General features: G+C 39.0%; 1 protein-coding gene across 2 annotated transcripts in view; it reads left to right on the top strand.

The window, feature by feature from the left end:
* The window catches only part of LOC140192347 (MFS-type transporter SLC18B1-like), a 40,878-nt gene extending 20,110 nt beyond the window's left edge, over nt 1–20,768 (top strand). For both annotated transcript variants that reach the window (XM_072249992.1, XM_072249991.1), the window contains 8 exons: nt 1,779–1,915; nt 5,570–5,671; nt 12,208–12,299; nt 16,381–16,476; nt 17,397–17,471; nt 18,817–18,910; nt 19,044–19,090; nt 20,232–20,768. In XM_072249992.1, coding sequence (XP_072106093.1) covers nt 1,779–1,915; nt 5,570–5,671; nt 12,208–12,299; nt 16,381–16,476; nt 17,397–17,471; nt 18,817–18,910; nt 19,044–19,090; nt 20,232–20,286 — 698 coding nt within the window. In that variant the 3' untranslated portion in view covers nt 20,287–20,768. The remainder of the gene's footprint in view (nt 1–1,778; nt 1,916–5,569; nt 5,672–12,207; nt 12,300–16,380; nt 16,477–17,396; nt 17,472–18,816; nt 18,911–19,043; nt 19,091–20,231) is intronic.
* The last annotated feature ends 546 nt before the right edge of the window (nt 20,769–21,314 follow it).

Here is a 21,314-nt window from a genome sequence, read left to right as displayed (position 1 = left end):
GCAGAGCATGCGCTACCGGGCCGTGAGGAAGCGATATGATCTGGCGATAGGAGTCAGCTGCACCTTTCCTCATTCCTTGTCATGCCCACTGTTGAGCCATTACGCATGCGAGGTCATTACCCGTGTGTCATCCATGTCAGCGCGGGAAGGAGATCAACTCCTCGAGCTTGCAAATGACGGCGGACTGGAAAGTTTGTTTGACATAACATCTCTGCCGGCATTCTGGATCAAAGTCAAGGGTAAAAATCCTGATATAGCCACGAAGGCACTGAAAACGTTGCTTCCATTTCCAACATATCTCTGCAATGAATGCAACGAAGACTAAGTTGCGGAATAGACTGGACATAAGGAACCCCCTTTGAGTATCGCTGTCTCCCATCACCCCTCGATTGGACAGTCTTGTTGCAAGAAAATAAGCTCAGGGCTCCCACTGATTCAGCGATATTGGTGTGTTGCAATGATTTTATATGTTCATACGGGGGAAATAATGCACTGTGTGTTTAATATCCAAACGTTACTTAAAATGTTATGATGCTATTGACTTATATAACCATTTAACAATTACAGCATGGAAACAGGCCATCTCGGCCCTTCTAGTCCATGCCGAACGCTACTCTCACCTAGTCCCACCGAACTGCACTCAGCCCATAATTCCAATCCTTTCCTGTCCATATAGCTATCCAATTTTTCTTTAAATGATAATATCGAACCTGCCTCTACCACTTCTACTGGAAGTTCGTTCAAAATTTACTTCAAGCTCCCCTGACAATTGACTTATCACTATATTCATGCGAGGAAAATATGCGCTGTGTGTTTAATATTAAATTCATTAGATAAACCCTTTTAGAAAGGAAATTGAGTGTATTAGCCACTTATCACCGATATTCCGGTCGTAATTCTGATCCCCCGAACAGAATTGTCAAAAACGATTTGTAGAAAAAAACCGTACACGCATGCGCGCTGGTGCCCGTGCAAGGCTTCATGATCATTGTAGTCTTTCTCGGGGTAAACCCAGCGTATTTGACTGCTACTCTCGTCCGTTGGCAACCCTACCCTCCCCCGCCCCCCCCCACCCACCCCCGGGTCGGCCGGTCCGCAAGAATATTGTCAATATGAAACCGGTTCGCAGTGCAAAAAAGTTTGGGGACTCCTGCCATAAACCATTATTATCATCATCTCTATCTTGAACATTGTTTTAAAAACATTTGGGAGAATTTACATAAAGTTGGATCATTTGTAACCCAGGAGCCCTTGCATTGTCTGTTTTTTATGGTCAGCAGATAATAGGTGCGACTTCAAACTGCTATGAGCATTTCATAAATGCAAGGAAATGGGTTAGAGGTGATAGCAAATTAAAAAGAAAAAAATTAAACAAATACTTGATTGCTGCATGGTGAGATCTACTGGTTACCAGTGTTCAAATGGTGAAATTATTAACATTGTTTGGCATAAACGTGCCATTGATAAGCAAGCTGTGTCTGAAGTAAGACAGAATAATATTTAAAATTTGGTAAATAAAAGGAAAGTGTATCTGTTTTATGGTTACCATTGAAAGACATGGGCAGTTAATGGATAATGATTACAATGTTAACTGGGGCAGAAATTTAAAAAACAAATTGCTTATTGCCAAGCTGACATTTTTGATTTTGAGTACAAATGCTATTATTAGGATATACAGAATGAATGTAACAGTGGCTATTCTACTTGCAAGAAAAGACATTGTCAAATATTTTAACTGTTGGTATTCATATGTTGTAACTAATGTTCTTTATTTTCAGATGGAGTTGCCAGTAATTCCAGTTTATGGAAGCTGATTTTAATCCCTAAAGTAACTTTAATGTCCATGATTATATTTTCCATAAGTTCATGTATTGGATTCCTGGATCCCACTATATCACTGTTTGTTATTGATAAGGTACTTTTTTTTTTTAAGAACTCCTGTGTGTTGTTTACCTTCCATTTACTTTCTTGTTCCAAGAGTTGAGAAGTGGACTAACTCAGTTTTTGAAAAAGCAAAAATGATATGCCTGGTTAGAAGCAAATCATTTCTTCAAGATTGTTCCTCCAGAACAAGGGAGCAATGTATTAAATTTAGAGCAAGGCCACTGAGAAGTGAAACAAGGAAGAGTGTTCCCTCTCAAAGGGTAGCGGAAATCTGGGTGACTGTGCTGCTCAAATGCTCAAGACAGAGCTTTGACAGAGATTTTTAGACAGTATCAGGGCATTGCCCACAAAAAGCCATCATATTGCTTTTTTCATAAAATCTGCACATTCCTGTCTTTCACATTAAGGATAAGGTAAAGAAAAAATATTGAAATGCTTATAGACATTTGATGAGGTACCCCATGCAAGGCTTATTGAGAAAGTAAGGAGACATGGAATCCAAGGGGACATTGCTTTGTGGATCCAGAACTGGCTTGCCCACAGAAGGCAAAGAGTGGTTGTAGATGGATATATTCTGCATGGAGGTCGGTGACCAGTAGTGTGCCTCAGGGATCTGTTCTGGGACCCCTACTCTTCGTGATTTTTATAAATGACTTGAATGAGGAAGTGGAGGGATGGGTTAGTAAATTTGCTGATGACACAAAGGTTGGGGGTGTTGAGGATAGTGTGGAGGGCTGTCAGAGGTTACAGCAGGACATTGATAGGATGCAAAACTGGGCTGAGAAGTGGCAGATGGAGTTCAACCCAGATAAGTGTGAAGAGGTTCATTTTGGTAGGTCAAATATGATGGCAGAATGTAGTATTAATGGTAAGACTGCTGGCAGTGTGGAGGATCAGAAGGATCTTGGGGTCTAAGTCCACAGGACACTTAAAGCTGCTATGCAGGTTGACTCTGTGGTTAAGAAGGCATACGGTGCATTGGCCTTCATCAACCGTGGAATTGAGTTTAAGAGCCAAGAGGTAGTGTTGCAGCTATATAAGACCCTGGTCAGACCCCAGTTGGAGTACTGTGCTCAATTCTGGTTGCCTCACTACAGGAAGGACGTGGAAACCATAGAAAGGGTGCAGAGGAGATTAACAAGGATATTGCCTGGATTGGGGAGCATACCTTATAAGAATAGGTTGAGTGAACTTGGCCTTTTCTCCTTGGAGGGACAGAGGATGAGAGGTGACCTGATAGAGATGTACAAGTTTGAGAGGCATTGATCGTGTGGATAGTCAGAGGCTTTTTCCCAGGGCTGAAATGGCTAGCACATGAGGATGCTTGGAAGGAGGTACAGAGGAGATGTCAGGGGTAAGTTTTTTACGCAGAGACTGGTGAGTGTGTGGAATGGGCTGCCGGCAGCGGTGGTGGAGGCAGAAACAATAGGGTCTTTTAAGAGACTCCTGGATAAGTACATGAAGCTTAGAAAAATAGAGGGCCATGGGTAAGCCTAGGTAGTTCTAAGGTAAGGACATGATCGGCACAGCTTTGTGGCCGAAGGGCCTGTATTGTGCTGTAGGTTTTCTACGTTTCTATGGAATTATGAAGGATTCACATGAGCGATGCCATAACTGAGGGCATACAACTAAGTAGAGTGGGGAAAAATGAAGAGGCTAGTAATGACTGTGTTAGAGAACTTTAAATGATGTGACAAAATAATCATGAAGGAAGTGTTTCTGTAGGTGATAAATCTAAAATTCAAGTTCATAAGTGATTAGATAGTCATTTATATATCCAGTAATCAATTATTGGGAAAATCTTTATTTGGTAGGAATGGGGAACTTACTGCAAGGGGGAGCAGAGGAAGCTGGGAAGTGAGCCATGTGGATCTGACTGGTAGATGAAGTAAGATCAGTACGTACATGTGTACAATCAGTATGTATTCTCCATGTCTAGTCTATCCAGGTCTTTTAATATTTGGCAGGTTTCATTGAGGTTTTTCCCTCATTCTTCTAAACTCCAGTGAGTATAGGCTCAGATCCACCAAACACTCCTCGTATGTTAAACCTTACATTCCCAGGATTATTCTCACGAACCTCCTCTGGACTCTGTCCATTGCCAGCACATTATATCTTCTTTAAGGGGCCTGTAATTATTCACAATAGTCCAGACATGCTTTGACCGATGCCTATAAAGCCGAAGCATTAGGACTCATTTATGGTGGTTGATTAACCTAATAACATTCACCATTTGAGATCTGGAAGGAAACCGAAGCACCTGGAGGATACCCAAGCCATCAAAGGGAGAATGTACAACCCCCACACATACCGATCTAGAGGTCAATTGTGGCGCTAATTGTGGGAGAGGTTCAATAGGCTGAATTTGTTTCTCCTGGAGTGAAAGAGGCTGATGGATGACCTGATAGATGTATATAAAATTATGAGAGGCACAGGCAGGGTAGCTAGTGGGAATCTTTTTCCCATGGTGAGGATACCAAGAACGAAAAGGCTTGGGTTTAAGTTGGGAGGAAAGGAGTATTCAAGTGGATCGGGGGTGGGGAGGGGGGGAGGCTCGAAGGCCACACATTGATGCAGTCACAAATAAGGCACTCCAGTATCTGCTGTTTGTTTGGAGGTTGTGGGGATTTAGTCTGTCACCAAAAACTCTTGCAAATTTCTGTAAGTGAAGAATTCTGAAGTCGGAAGAATTCTGACTGGTTCAACCATAGCTTGGTACGGAGGCTCCAATGCAGAGCATCACAGGAGGCTGCAGATGGTTGTAGACTCCATCACAGGCGCAACCCTTCCTACCTTTGAGGACATCGTCAAGAAGCAGTGCCTCAAGAAGGGACCATTTGGATCATGGCCGCTTCTCATTGCTACCATCAGGGAGGAGGTACAGGAGCCTGAAGACCCACATTTAACAGTTCAGAAACAGGCAGTTTGCCTCTCCATGGCCAAGTGTTTCTTCCCCTCTGCTATCAGATTTATGAAGAGTCCTGAATACTACTTCATTATTCCTTTATTTTGCACTATTTACAGTGTTTTATAATTTATAATAACTAAGTCTGTGTATTGTATGGCTGTGCTGTACTGTGCACTGTACAAAACAACAAATTTCACATTATATAAGACATGGTTAATAAACCTGATTCTGAAGTATTTTTTGAGCATTGCGGTTGATAATTGGAATTCACAAACAGAAGAGGCGATAACATAGAAAGATGTGTGCTTAAAGCATGCAAATGGGATTAGTGTAGCTGGGTGAAAAGACTGGCATGAATATGGAGAGCCAAACTGCCTGTTTCTGTGTTGTTCAACTCTCAGATTGCATATATTGTTTGAACTCTCAAAGCTTTACTCTCTGTAGGTTTTAGCATGAGCAATCTCAAACCTTTTCTTTGCAGTGTACTTATATGTACACTTGCATAAACTACACACAAGGTGAAATTGTTTGATTCCTCATTTTCAAGATTATTCTTTCAAGTTGAGGACAATTGCCTTTTACTTTTCTGATAAAAGTATGAAGTAAAGTAGAACAGATATCCTGGATAAATTACTTCTTTTCAATTTCATAAGTAGCACAGTTTATAGGTCATTCCAATATAGCTTGTTTAATCAGTTGCTTTTTAAATACTATTGACTTAGCACTGCATCTGATTTGTGCAGCTCTGACTGTAAAACATGCTTTTATGTTCTTCAGTTCAAATTAAGTACTGGATTTGTGGGACTGGTATTCCTGGGGCATTCTGTGACTTATGCAGTATCCGCCCCATTTCTTGGATATCTGTCTGATAAAGTACCTGTAAGTATGCACACTAGCTTTGATATCTTTTTTATAGTAAGAGTTTTATACGGACTGTTTATCTACCGTAATAAATTCCTTTTATTCAATTGATTTTTTGATGGCATTCAAGAAATCTAACATGCTTGTTATAGAAATTTTTAAAAAGTCATAACTTCTGTACTGCCTTTGCTGAGGTGTTGTAACATTAACTAGAGAGTCAGCAAAATTCTATTCAAAAATGACATGAGAGTCAGGGTATAGCCTCCTAGCTCCTTGGTTTTATTGCAGTCTCAATGGCATGACATAGTGAATAAGGAGTGAAATTAAAACAACAAAATAAAGTACAGTCACTCCACTGCTCCATTCACACAAGTAGATATAGACAGAACTCAGTAAGAGCTCAGCTAAGTTTCCTGCAGGCAAATATTTTAAGATTCCGACAAGTAGATACTACAGGTAAGTAACGTGTAAACCATTAGCATGTAGGTTAGTGTCTAATAAACTCAACATTCTATTTTTGCAAAATCTGATTGATATCTTCAGCTTAACTTCTAAATGATTTAACATTAACTTACAAGCAATGCTTTGGATGGACGCTTCATTTGCTCCTAACATGAACATAATATTTTGTTCCATCACCTCTCCTGTCAGTGTGTTCCTGGCACCTGCTACAACTTTGTAAAACAAAACAAAAACTTTTCCCTTCTCGCCTTTTAAAACTATGCCTTCTAAATATTTGCCACTTCCCTAGTTGGAATAAAGACTATCTTCACTATCTGTGCCTCTCATAATTTTATATCTCCTATCAGATCATACCTCAGCTTCCGATGCTCCAGAGAAAGCAACCCAAGTATATCCAACCTCACTTATAGCTAATACTTTTCTGCCTGGTGAATCATTTGCACCAACTTTTGCGCCTCTGCATCCTTTCTATAATACATTTTACCAGAACTGCACGCAATACACCAAATGTGGCCGAACCGAAAATTTTATACTCCTGTAACATTTGCATTATATGCCTCATATGATAAAGACAAGTGTGCCTTTTGACATCTTTATCATCATATTAACTTGTGTGGCCACTTTCAGTGAGCTGTGGACTTATACCCCAAGATCCCTCTGCGGATTGATGCTTCAAATTCTCCTGCCATTTACTGTATGCTTTTCTCTTACATTTGACCACCCAACATGCAACACCTCTTACTTACCTGGATTATACTCCATCTCCCATTTCTCCACCCATATTTCCAATCAATTTATGTCGTGCTACATCATTTGGCAACTTTCCTCATTATCCACATTGGCACCAACTTTCATGTCATCTATGAACTTGCTAATCAGCCTATGTCCAACTGTCACAATCGAGATACCAGCACAGGTCACAGACACCCCACCCAGTAAGAATAACTCTCCTCCACCCCTTTTTAATACATAGGCATCCGTTAGTCTCATGAGACCATAGATTTGTGCCTTGGAAGGTTTCCAGGGCGCAGGCCTTGGCAAGGTTGTATGGAAGACCAGCAGTTGCCCATGCTGCAAGTCTCCCCTCTCCACGCCACCATTGTTGTCCAAGGGACCCATTAGGACTCATACAGCTTGGCACCGGTATCGTTGCAGAGCAATGTGTGGTTAAGTGCCTTGCTCAAGGTCACACACGCTGCCCCAGCCAAGGCTCAAACTAGTGACCTTCAAATCACTAGACAAATGCCTTAACCACTTGGCCATGTGCCACCACTACCCTCTCTTTATTAAGACCAAGTCAATTTTGAATTCAATCTATCTTGTGTCTGTGGAACCCATGTCTTAACTTCTGGATCAGCCTTCCTTGAGGGGTGTTGTCGAATGCTTCACTGCAGTCCATGTAGACAACACCCTCATCAATTTGTGTCACCTTTTTTAAAAACAAATGCAATCAAATTTGTAAGACATGATCTGCCATGCTGAAAATCACATTGACTTATCATAATAAGTGCATGGATTTCCAGATGTGAGTAAAGCCTATCCCTAAGAATCTTCTCCAGTAATATCCCTATCATTGAGGCAAGGTTCAGCAGTCTATACATTCCTGGTTTGTCCGTATTTCCCTTTTTAAACAGAGGAATAACATTGGCAATTATTCTGTAGCTAGAAAGGATCTCTTAAAAATGCTCCAGCAATCAGGCCTTTTGCTTCTCTTGATAACCTGGGATAGATCCTATCTGCCCATGGGAATTCCTTCATCTTAATGTTCTTCAAATGAGCTACACCAATTTCCTCTGTGATGTCAATATGTCTTGGAATATCAGCAGGCTTCTCTCTGATTTCTCTATCCTTCATGTCCATCTTCTTGGGGAATACCAATGCAAAGTACTCATTTGGTATCTTGCCCAATTTCTCTGGCTCCAGGCATTGAGTGGTTATTCACTCTTCCTTTCTACTCTTTCCTTTATAATATATACAGTATAGAAAATGCCTTGACATTCAACTTAATCCTACTCACCAAGGACATTTTATGTCCTGTTTGCAACCTTCAGATTCCCTTTCTAAGTTCTTTTCTGCCTCCTTTAACTTCACCAAGGGCACTATCTGATTTCAGCCTCCTAAACCTTACATATGCTTTCTTTTTGACACCATCTTTCGCCATCCAAAGTTCTGAATCTTCTTATCCTCGTCATTCTTTCCTGCAGGAACACGTTGGTCCTGAATGCTCTCCCATTAAGCTGGCCTTTAAACAACTCCCACAAATCAGATGTGGACTTACCCAATAACAGCTACTCCCAATCTACTTCCCCTTGCTCTTCCCTAATACTGTTGTAATTAGCCTTCCTCCAGTTTACTACTTTCCCCAAGGTCTTTTCTTAATCTTATCTGTTGTAGTGGCAATTCAAACAAACCGATTGCTGCTGCTGCTGGCAACCCCCACAGATTTGTTATACTTGTATGACATGCATTTCATTCACTCCAGTAATGATCGTTCCAAAAATCAAAGGTATGTATTTACAAACATGCAATTTTGAAGTGTAGCTAAGTGGTCAACAAAAGATATGACATCCGTCAGACCGCAGCTCCAAACTGCCCCGAGCAAAGCGCAAATACATAACTTATTCCCTTCACTTTTATCACGCCCCCGCTCATGCCTAGTTACTATAATAAACATGCAACTTAAAATACAGTGCAGATAGAGAACAGGTGCATGGCTCTTCCATCCATAACTATCTTATGATCACTATTTCCAAAATGCTCTCCCATTAAGATATGGTTGAAGTCGGAAGTTTATGTACACCTTAGCCAAAAACATTTAAACTCAGTTTTTCTCAATTCTTGACATTTAATCCTAGAAAACATTCCCTGTCTTAGGTCAATTAGGATCACAACTTTATTTTAAGAATGTGAAATGTCAGAATAATAGAGAGAATGATTTATTTCAGTATTATTTCTTTCATCACATTCCCAGTGGGTTAGAAGTTTACATACACTTTGTTAGTATTTGGTAGTATTGCCTTTAAATTGTTTAACTTGGGTCAAACATTTTGGGTCACCTTCCACAAGCCTCTCACGGTAAGTTGCTGGAATTTTGTTCCATTCCTCCAGATAGAACTGGTGTAACTGAGTCAGGTATGTTGGCCTCCTTTGTGGCACATGCTTTTTCAGTGAGGTCAGGGCTGTGTGATTGCCACTCCAATACCTTGACTTTGTTGTCCTTAAATTTTGCCACAACTTTGGAGGAATGCTTGGGGTCATTGTCCATTTGGAAGACCTAATTGCAACTGAGCTTTAACTTACTGGCTGATGTCTTGAGATGTTGCTTCAATATATTCACATAATTTCCCTTCCTCATGATGCCATCTATTTTGTGAAGTGCACTAGTCTCTCCTGCAGCAAAGCACCCCCACAACATGATGCTGCCACCCCCATGCTTCATGGTTGAGATGGTGTTCTTTGGCTTGCAAGCCTCACCCTTTTTCCTCCAAACACAACGATAGTCATTATGGACAAACAGTTCCATTTTTGGTTCATCAGACCAGAGGACATTTCTCCAAAAGGTAAGATCTTTGTCCCCATGTGCACTTGCAAACTGTAGTCTGGTTTTTTTATGGTGGTTTTGGAGCAGTCTTTCAAGTTTATGTAGATTATAGGACTTGTTTTATTGTGGATGTAGATACTTGTCTCCCTGTTTCCTCTAGCATCTTCACAAGGTCCTTTGCTGTTGTTCAGGGATTGATTTGCACTTTTTGCACCAAAGTATGTTCATCTCTCGAGAGAGAGAGAGAGAGAATGAGTCTCCTTCCTGAGCGGTATGACGGCTGCATGATGCCTTCAGGCGTTTAGAAATTGCTCCCAAGGATCAACCAGACTTGTGGAGCTCCACAGTTTATTTTTCTGTGGTCTTGGCTGATTTTGTTTGATTTTGTTTGAAAACTTCTGACCACTGGAATTGTGATATAGTCAATTAAAAGTGAAATAATCTGTCTGTAAACAATTGTTGGAAAAATTACTCGTGTCATGCACAAAGTAGATGTCCTCAATGTCTTGCCAAAACTATAGTTTGCTAATATGAAATCTGTGGAGTGGTTAAACAACGAGTTTTAATTACTTCAACTAAGTGTATGTAAACTTCCCACTTCAACTGTATATAGGGTAGGTAGAGTTGACACAGGTAGGAGAGATGGTCAGAGTCATTCCCACAGTGGAAATGTCAAAATATTGCAGGTTATAGCTTTAGGATGAGTGGAGGTGTGCGAGGAAAGTTTATTTTTTGACACAAAAGGTACTGGGTGCCTGAAACATGCAAAAGCAGATATGATAGTTATGTTTATCTGGACAGACACATTAACATACAGGGAAAGGATGCTGATAGATTATGTGCAGTAAGATGTAGTTAGTTTAATTTGGCATCATGATTGGTACAGACAGAGGGGCTTGTTTCTGTGCTGTACGTACTGTGTTCTATGTTCCTTTACCAGACTCATTTCCAATATGACGTATGGTAAAGCATGTTTCCTGGTTGGACTAATGACATATTATTTCAAGAAACCCTCCTGGATGCACCAAACAAATTCTGCTCAGTCTAACTTCCAGTCAGTATTGGGGAAGTTACCGCTAGAACAAACCTGTTGCTCTCACCTCTTTCCACAATCTGCGTGTACATCTGTTCCTCTGTCATCTGTGGGGTTATTGGAAGACCTACAGTATGACTCCATCTTTCTTACTCCCGAGCTCTACCCAACACTGCTTCAGTGGACGAGCCCTCTGTGCTACTGTGATATACATCATGATAGGTATTGCAACTACTTTTACATCCCTATTACATTGGACATTGTTTCAAAAGCTGCAGTCTTTGACCATTCCCTGTTTGTACAGTTCAAATAAGCTAGCTAGTTTAAATATTTGCAAGATTTGTTTTTGTACTCCTGGATGTTCAGGTTGTGCATCTAGAAATGATCTACTTGCTTGGATTGGGCTCTGCCACTGGCAAGCTTGTTCACAGTTAGTGAAAGTTGCCACTGTCATGTCTTCAGCTATAAGCTTTGTAGCTCTAAGCTTGCCTGTGTAAACCAGATGTACAGTTTTGTTGTCTCAGTGCAACTGATAACCTTGGGGTTTTTAATGGAAAGACAGTATTTTTCATGACTCAGAATGTGAAGCAGTGTCGTTCAGCTAACCAAGTACTTTATGAGTACTGTATAGTCACCTCTGTATCATACATAACAGAAGATTTATACTCAATGCAGGCCTTTGTAAAGTATATTAGCTGTGTGGAGACTATGCTAATGAGTGGGATGGAATGAAGTAGGCTGTTGAAACCCCTTGTGGAGCAATTAACAATTACAACAAAAAGTCAAACCTGAAACAATGAAATTAAAACGCAAATACCTCAAAATGTGCTACACTATATCATTGTTTGAAAAGAAAATGTTAATTTTTTGATAATTTTCTGTTATTTGGCCTATCAGCATCTAATGAATTCTCTTTATTGTGTAATTGTGAAGGACTGATATGGTATGCATTTTGTCAAAATAAAATAGAGGCTTAACTCTTAAGTATCACTTGGTACCTCCATACTGTGTGAAAATTTATAAGATATCTATTGTTTAATGAAATATCTTCACCTGTTTGTGATATTTAGCAATCGGCTGATGTCAAACTCCAACCATAAGAAGAAAGTAACCATAAACAATTTCTCTTTGACTTGTTATTTTGGTGTAGACTTCGGGATTGCTTCCTAATGCGTTTTCCCTTCTAGTTGACCTGAATGATTTCTTTTGGTGCCTTTTAACCCATTGACCACCAGTAGGATAGAAAGTTACATCTTTGATTGCACAGTTCATTCAGACAGGCTAAGTTGATTTGACAACACAAATTAGATTGAAATGTAAGGATTGTATCCTACTTCTACTAATTGATTTTGAAACGGGATCATTACATCCTATCACCAAGCATACACATGTAGCACATTGGTATAGTATGTAGATGCTTGTACCTTGAAATTCTAATGACGTAGTCTAGAATTCATACAAGGAATTGAGGGTTCTCATTTTGTCTTTTTTGTATTTTCCTTCTTTCCCCAACTCCAGAGAATTAGAACAGGGCTGGTGTTTGTTGGAAATTGGATGATTGCATTGAGCTTTCTGTTATTGGGGCCAGCACCCATTTTTCACATTAAGAGGTAGGTATTTAATTTTATTGTCTCCATAGGTTTGTTTATTTGTAGCACTATTGGGAATTTGCTATGAGCAGTGAATCAGTGGCTTTCTACTCTCCAGTATCCATAAGATTGCCCATGTAACTTTTAACAAGTTTGTTAACAGAGACTTTCAGTCATCTACCATGTACACATAACACTGAAGGAGAACTATTAGTTTTGTAAGGACATAACACCCTATGAGCAAAATTTAAATTTTCCATGCAATGGAACCTTCTGAGCAACATACTTACTTTGCCACTGGTTTGAAAAAGATATAAATTCCAAATCTACGTTTTAAAATTTTTCATCAGTCCTTAGAGTGAGAAATAGCCCAGAATTATACCACATCTTTGATTTCAAGGATTGCATCAATGCAACCTTTGCAGGGACTTTTTTATTACAAAAGTCAGGATATCTATACAACACTTTGAATGTGGAGTCAATAAAGTATGGTCATTTTTACCTCATAATAAATCTTAAATGGATTTGGAGTAGGCGAGAGGAGGGGAGCTGGAAGCCAGGAGCAGATGGGCAGTGATTTGGCCACCATTGCCAGCCCACCAACTGGAGAGTGTCATGGTTAAGGGTCGAAACACTCGGTGAAGGTTGGGAACCACCTGATGACATCTGCTCCTGGCTGAAGGCTACAGTTACCTTATAAGGAAACTGGAGAATGCACCCTAACAGGTGTATGTAACAAGAACAAGACAAGTGCCAACGCCATGCCATTATAACTGCAGCAAAATCTGGACTGTTATGCAATATCTAGAATACGAGGGGTGATTGATAAGTCCATGGCCTAAGGTAGAAGGGGTCAATTTTAGAAAACCTAGCACATTTATTTTTCAACATAGTCCCCTCCTACATGTACACACTTAGTCCAGTGGTCGCGGAGCATACGGATCCCTTCTTTGTAGAAGAGGTCCACAGCAGGGGTGATTGAAGGAGATGAGTTATTAACTTCAAACTTTCAGCATTATCACTCAGAGTTGAACTGCATGTGCATGTAATGAGAGCGTCTTGGACCTCCAGGTGACCCACAGCAGGGGTGATTGATAAGCTTGTGGCCTAGGGTAGAAGGAGATGAGTTACACAACTCTTGTTACATGCACGTGCAGTTCAACTCTTTGAGTGAAAATGCAGAAAGTTTGAAGTTAATAACTCATCTCCTTCTACCTTAGGCCACGAACATATCAATCACCCCTGCTGTGGACCACTTTTGGAGGTCCAAGACACTGACTTCTACAAAGAAGGGATCCGTATGCTCCACAACTGCTGGACTAAGTGTGTAAATGTAGGAAAAATAAATGTGCTCAGTTTGCCAAAATTGACTCCTTCTACCTTAGGCCACGAACGTATCAATCACCCCTCGTATAATACTCAAAAAGATGGTTGAAGTTAGGTCAATCGTAACTTTCAGAATGAAATTGGATGATAACTTGAAAGGGGAGGAAATTGAAGAACAGTGGGGGGGAGTAAGGGAGTGGACTAATTGGGTGGCTCCTAATATAAATAAATAAATGCATTAGTATTAGTTTATATACAAGTTGGCTAACAAATACTTACCAAATGCTCGTGATAAATTGACTGCATATCTTGTGCACCTTTATACCCAGACGGTCAGGGAGACATAAAGTACTAGATTTCTCAAAATAATATCAACAACTTTATTGTCTCTCTATTTCTATACTGCAAACTGAATATTTACTCTGGCACTCATATATATCAAGAAAATTAAGGGTGGTGTCAGATTGAGGGAAAAGAGACACAATATTGTGAATATTAGTGATAGGTCAGAGCGTTTGGAAATTTTAAGAAACCAACAAAATATTATTTTAAAAATGTAAAAGGATTAAAGATAGAACATGCAAGCATATTATTACCAAAAAAGAGAGACTAAGCATAGTGGTATAAAGGGATCTGAAGTCTAGATGCGAGAAGTTGGGACACAGGTACAGCAAGTATTTAGAGTACAGGAAGAATAAATAATATTAGACAGTAAGAGCTTCTCTCAATACCTCCAAAGGTAGAGCATAGCTGAAGCAGTTGTGGGTCTTTTAGGGAATGATTTTGGAAAATAGAGGAATGGCAGTGATCCCGAATGATTATTTGGGATTGGGATTGGTCTTCATGGTAGTAGACACAAAAAAAGCAACCTGACAGAGAAAGGTAATCTAGTACGGGAGGAACTCAAAGCAAATTGTATTATTTGAAAAAAAATACCAAGTAACAGGACTGAAGGCTTATATGTCCCAAGACTTTTCCTGAATCATTGCTCTCAAAGCAAGTGGCTAGAGGTAATAGATGCACTGGTTGTGTTGAGGACACACAGAGCTTGCAAAGGCATACAGATAGGTTAATAGAATGAGAAAGAAATTAGCAGAGTATAACTATAAAATGAAGAATGAAAAACATTATTAAAAGGGGAAGAGAGACTAAACATAGTTCTATAAAGGGATCTAAGTGCATGAAACAAAGGATTGGAATGCAGGTAATTAGGAAAACTAATGGAATGTTGGCATTATTGGGAGGGATTTGCAGACATCCCACCTTGCAAAAACTCATTTCAGGGAGGTAGCACCATCAATTTGCGGGAGACTCCAGGAACTTCCGGGAGAGGTGGGATATCTGCAATAGAGTAGCTCCTTAGCAGCTAGCCAGCTAGTTTAAGTGACATTAGCTATGCTAATGAATGAATAACACCGGTTAAACTTACCTCAACATGTCCTTTACAGTCTTAACCCACCATGGGCAATAGAAAAGTCACTGTTGCAAACAGTGCAGCGAGCAACACTGTCATTATTTTGACCCGTATTAGGCAGGGGTGCACTTTAGTGTAGTCTGGGGTGACGTACGTTTTATATTTTTTTTGGAACACTCTGCCATGGCGCTCTCTTGCTCCCACTCTCTCTCTCTCTCTCGTGGTCGCTCGCACGCTCTCTCGCTTGCTTTCTCTCTGGCTTGCGTTCTCTCACTTGCTCTCGCTCTCTCGCGCGTGCTCTCTCTTGCGGTCGCTCTCGCGCTCTCTCTTTCGCTCGCTCTCAAAAAAAATTGATTTCCGTGATATTGTATATAATTTGCGGGCATCAGGGAGCCACTATTAATATGCGGGAGACTCCCGGAACTTCCGGGAGAGGTGGGATGTCTGGATGTGGAGTATAAACTTAGGGAGACATTAAAGCAGATTTACAGAGTGCTGATAAAGCCATACCTGGAGTACTGTGTAAGGTTCTAGACTCCGTACTTGAGGGATATACTGTACGTGCATTGGAAATGGTGCAGATAAATTTCACTAATTTGATTCCTTGGGTGAAGTGGTTGATGTATAAACCGAGATTGAACAGGTCGGCCCTTTTCTTTTTAGAATTTAAAGGAATAAGAAGTAATTTTATTGAAAAGTATGAGAAGATGAGAGGGATTAATGGGATGGATATTCAGGGAGTGTTTTCCTGGAGAGATTATCTAGAACTAGAAGGCAAATTTTAGAATAAGGGGTTTTCCACTTCCATTCAAAAACAAGTACTGGAAGAACTCTGCCAATAAAGTAGCATCTGTGAAAAGAGAAACCAGTTAATATTTTAGACCAGAGAAGCTTTGAAGCTTTCTCAGAACTGGGAAAGAGTGGAAGGTTATCTGTTTTATTTTCATTGGGATCTAACAGGAAAACGTTGTCTAGTGTGGGAGGAACCTCCCTCACTATATATATATATATACATACACACACACACAGAGATATAATATATAATATATTTAATGTATATATTCATATATATTAAGGGCAGAAATGAACAGAAATTTGATCTACAGGGGTGTTAGCTGGAATGGGGAGAGAAAGGGAAAGTGGTGTGAGGACAGGATGTAGTCAGCCATAATTAATTGAGTGGTGGGGGATGCTGCACGGACTGATCTCCTTTGATATGCTCGTGTTTCTTACATTCTGTGTGCTGATCAGAAGGTAGGAATTTGATATTTTGCAGCATTTTCAAGTTATTTTGGGTGGGAAGTATGACAACAAATTTAATTTAAAAATCTCACTGATTTATTTTATTTCCTTTCTTTGCAGCCAGCTGTGGTTGTTTATTTTAATGCTGGTGGTAACTGGGTTTTCACTTAGTTTGTGTGGCATTCCCCTTTTTCCAGAAGTCATTACCTGTGCTTAGTAAGTACCAATATTTTTTAATCTTTGCTAAGGAAAGATGTAGTATATTTTTTCCTTGTTTGTGAAGGGATCAGCACAAAGCCCCATGCACTTTTAAAGAATCGATTATACCCATTATTAAAATTGTTTGATATAATTTTACTGAAAGCAGAGGTAGCAAAATATAATTGTTCCATATCGGGATTGTTTTAATCTTTCCTGAGGCTGTATTGAAAGTTAGAAATATCCAGATGTTCAGATTATGATTTTTGTGAGTTGTTTCAGTTTATGGCCCTAAAGTAGCATATCTTGTTTGATCAAATGGTTTACCTCTTTGATGCATGAGACTGCACCATCTCCAGAATTCTGTGTGTAATTTTCTATAAAGAAAATTTCTTATCTTTTAAAGTTGTCTGTTAGTTTATGATAGCCATGCTGCAATAACTCCATAAGTTTAATGCCTGCATTAATGGTTTCAGCTTTGCACTGATGCAGGCTGTCATTTGACCTCCAGGAACACAACTAATTCCTAAACCAAGTTGATTTCCCTGAAGTTCTGACTTCAATTATTTCCATGCAAATTCAATATCAAGTAGATAAATCGCTCCACAGAGGTTCTGTACATTTCTGAATTGGCTAATAAATATATCTATATACATGAATTAATTTTAATATAGATCTACTATTTATGAATAACCAAAATGTTGTTGGGATGTTCAGTGTTATGATCTCTATTTTTGATCTTCATTTATTTTTAAAGTGAAGGTAGGGCTTTTTTACTTGGCTGTGTGATAATTTTAACTGAATAATTTAGAAGGCTACACAATGTCTGATCACTAGAGGGTGCATACAATGCATAGGACATAGGTAGGAAACTATTCTAAGGCATTAGAAAGAGATTTCAATGTAATAATTGACGCTGGTGATTTTCTTTTGTTCAGTGAAAATGGATTTGAAGAAGGACTAGGCACTTTAGGTTTAGTGTCTGGATTATTTGGAGCATTTTGGTGTCTTGGGTATGTACTTATCTACTTAGAAACCCTTGAATGAGTAGTTCCTCAGTTAACCAAGTGTATTGTGGAGTTTCTTAATGCTTTTCTATTTAAATTTCCATTCTAAACTCTCAACTCAACATGACTGAACTTTGTGCAGCTGTCTGCAAATCATATAAATGATACTTTATGCTCCAAGTATTGTCATTGTATGATCCAACAGCATAGAAACACAAACATACAAAATTGACAGCAGCACATTTAAGAAGCAGGTATTAATGAGTAACATATCTTGAATTTAATGTTTTTATTTTATTAAAACTGGTGCAAATTTACATGCTGATGTAGATATCTGACACCCATACGAAAAAGCACAGTCTCAGATATAAAACCGGGCTGTATGGACAGCGGAGATAGTTTCCATGTATAGACAGTCAGATCATGGGGAAAAAATCTAACATGATTTGGACACTAGTAGATTCACTTCTAGGCATTTGAAATCTCACGAAGAGTCTAAGTTATGTAATTCCTGATAGGCTGATTTACTTCCTGTACTAGAAATCAGTGAAACTAGGGATATGAAAAATAATGTCTTGAATGTGGCAGTGTTGTGTGATAATCCATAAGTACATTTTGACCTATGTCTGCTAGGTGTTTTTAAAAAAAAAAATAGTGTTGGAGAAGATCTTGCCAGTTTACTTCTAAAAGAGTACTTCATTCTAAAATAGAATAATGGTGCCATATCAATTTGCTAACGAGCAGAATTGTGTGCTGTGACAGATGTACTTGCTGCAGATTTATTTTGCACCCATCTTTATTTATTCATTCATGGGAATTTCTCATTGTTGGCATGACCGACATCTAATGACCATCCCTAATTTCCTGGCTTGTGATGGCAAGTAGGAGTCAGCAATGAGTGCATTGAAGATCCTGCATTCAAGACATACCGACTCTATATATTTTGATGCTTTGGGTTTCTTCAACTCATGGATTAATAATAATAATGTACAGCTTCCTACTACTTTTGTAACCCTGGATCCAAATGTAAAGAAGCAAGGATTTTAAGGGTCAATACAGGTATTAACTTTGATGAATTAAATTGATTGTATCATCCACTAGTTGATAAATTGTTCCTATCACTTTGCAGATTTCAATAATGCTGGTGGTAACCTTGGTTATCAGCATCGAATGGTAAGGCGGTAATAGTTCTCCTACCTTACACTCTGGCTTCCTACCAGGAAGAAGACCTTTTGACACCAATATAGCTAATGGTGTGAACCAGGGCCAGTTATGAGAGTGAAGAGTTGCAAAGCTTACCTTGGCATGTTTTACTATTTCAGATGGTAACTAACATTGTCTTTTAAACCAGATCATTTGTAGGACCAACACTGGGCGGATACTTGTATGACAGATTAGATTTTGAGTGGGCTGCAACTGTGCAAGGAGGTTTTCCATTTCTCTTTGTAAGTAAGCATGTTTTGAATATGTACAGAGAAATCAGTGTAGTGTTAATTATACACTACTATTTCTAAAAAAAAAAATAAAATTAGGTATCAAATTCCTCTCAGCATGATGGTATCTCTCTCTCTCTCTTAGGGTACATTATTGGGTGTGTACTTAATAGTGGAAAAGGTGCGCAAAAGGTTTGTACTAATATTTTAATATTCATGTATATAAAGCATTCGCACAATATGCAGATAAGAAACAAGGTTTTAAAGAATAGTCTTTAATATTGTGAGTCTTCCTTTCCATTTTACTGGGTGGGGCACTAACTGCCCATAAACTTTGTTTCACGCAAGTGGAGGTTGGCTGAAGGTGCAGTTGAACTGTTGGAAGAGAATATGTACTTTATAGCAGATAGTTTTGGGTAGCAGTCAGAAGCTACTGAAGGTAGCTGTTGAAATTGAGGCTGACAGTTGTTGCATTGTTGATTCTGTACATAATCCCAGTGAATAAATTTTCTGTTTTCTGTGAGAATCCAGAAAATTTCTTGCCAGTAAGTCTGGGTGTTCACCTGCAGATGGTAAACAGCTCAGGATGCGGTTAATTCTCACACTGCTAAGGTGTTGCTTTTGGCATGTGTATGGAAGTCAGTTTTAAATATTTGTAGCTTTTGCAAGTGCTAACTGCATTTCTGGTTTGGGACACAGTTGATTTGGTTTTCACCAACCACAACAATTTTCATTAGTGACTCCAGCCAGTTGGACGTTTCACTCACTTTTCCATTGACCACAATATGGCTGTAGTTTTAAAAAGCACTCCAGCTGTTTTTTCAGTATTAATGGTCAAAATAATGACTAATCCACCTAAGACCTGGCATACCTTGACCTGTAGTCGGAAACACCTCCACCTTCAAATCAGGCATCTTCTTGGAAATTTATCATCTGTATGTCTTCATTTCTGTGTCCATTTTCTGTAACTCCATACTATTCTACGCATACCTTGATTAAATGCACTCCAGCCATATTTCTCTGTTCTTTAAGTTGGTCGTTCTTGTACTTCATTGATTCAAAAATCTAAGTTGCTTTGTGGGTGTTCAGCAGATCCTTAAAACCAAATTGGGTCACAGAAATGTGTTTTTTTTTTTTGTTTTGAGTATTTGTTGCTCCACACATTTTTTGGGAAATAATTAGCATTTGGATCAGAGAAATAATCTGCCTATAATTATGTTTTAACAATAAAATGTTTGCTTTAATTGGTTCTTTGTGATACGGTCTTTCTCCTACCCCTCTTAAATGAAATGTCTTTGAAGGAAATTTGATTTAGATTTTTGTTTTTATGAAGGTCACATTCTAGGAGCAACACAGAAGAAGAAACAGAACAACTATTATCAAATTGAATGTGGAAGCTTTGAATATTTACATGCACTACAGTCTTTCTGGAGATCATTTTTTAATTATTAGGATATCCACACACCTACATAGTGAGCAACTTCACAAGTGTTTGGACTATTTACATTGCTTGTTATTTCTTCTATTTGATAATTAAATTTAAATATTTTACATTGCTTCTACAAAGCTCTATGTGAAATACCATTTTATAATGTAGAAGTATGAAAATTGCATTCTCCCAGTACAATTTGAAGTCCTTCACACCACAATCAACCTGTCACAAATAAAGCTACACTAGGAATTCCATTCTGTTTGTTCACTTCCTACCTTCAAATACATGTAACCCTTTTTCATAAACTTGAAATGTGGCAGTGTGTTTTCTGAAAGAAGACGGAAGTAGGTTTTTTATTTCCTTTAGATCTCCTTTATCAGGATACTGTGAAAACAATTGAAGCACTGACAAAAAGCTGGTAATAAAAGTTTATTTTGATATTTGTAAAATAAATTCATCATTGCACTCTACTGGAATAGTTTTGAGAATCTTCAGTAACAACCAGATTGATTAGTTCTGGTCTTTTTTTCAAATCTTGGGTTAAAAAGATGAACATATTGAAATTATTTTATAAATTCATAATACATAAAAACAAAATTCTGGAAGCTTGCAGCAGGCAATGGTCACCTGATAGCAAACTTAGTTACACCCCTGAACTTGGGAGCTGGTTACTGGGTGAGATACGAAGGGTATGTGTGCATGGCACCTGTGAATGAGTGTGCACATACCAGATTGTGACTTCATCTGAGGTATTAATACTCGTGTAGCAGAGACTGTCTACCAGTTGTCTTGGTCAATTCTTGCCAATGGATCAAGACCTTGCTTCAAAAAGGCAACAATTATACCAGTGCCTAAGAAGAATAATGTGAGCTGCCTCAATGACTATTGCCTGGTAGCACTCATGCCTACAGTGATGAAATGCTTTGAGAGGTTCGTCAATGCTAAACTGAACTCCTGCTTTAGCAAGGACCTGTACCCATTGCA

The sequence above is a fragment of the Mobula birostris genome, unplaced genomic scaffold, assembly GCF_030028105.1.
Source record: "Mobula birostris isolate sMobBir1 unplaced genomic scaffold, sMobBir1.hap1 scaffold_1168, whole genome shotgun sequence".
Classification (NCBI taxonomy): Eukaryota; Metazoa; Chordata; class Chondrichthyes; order Myliobatiformes; family Myliobatidae; genus Mobula; species Mobula birostris.
Note: the sequence above shows the minus strand (reverse complement) of the source record. Positions and strands in the feature narration are given on the sequence as shown.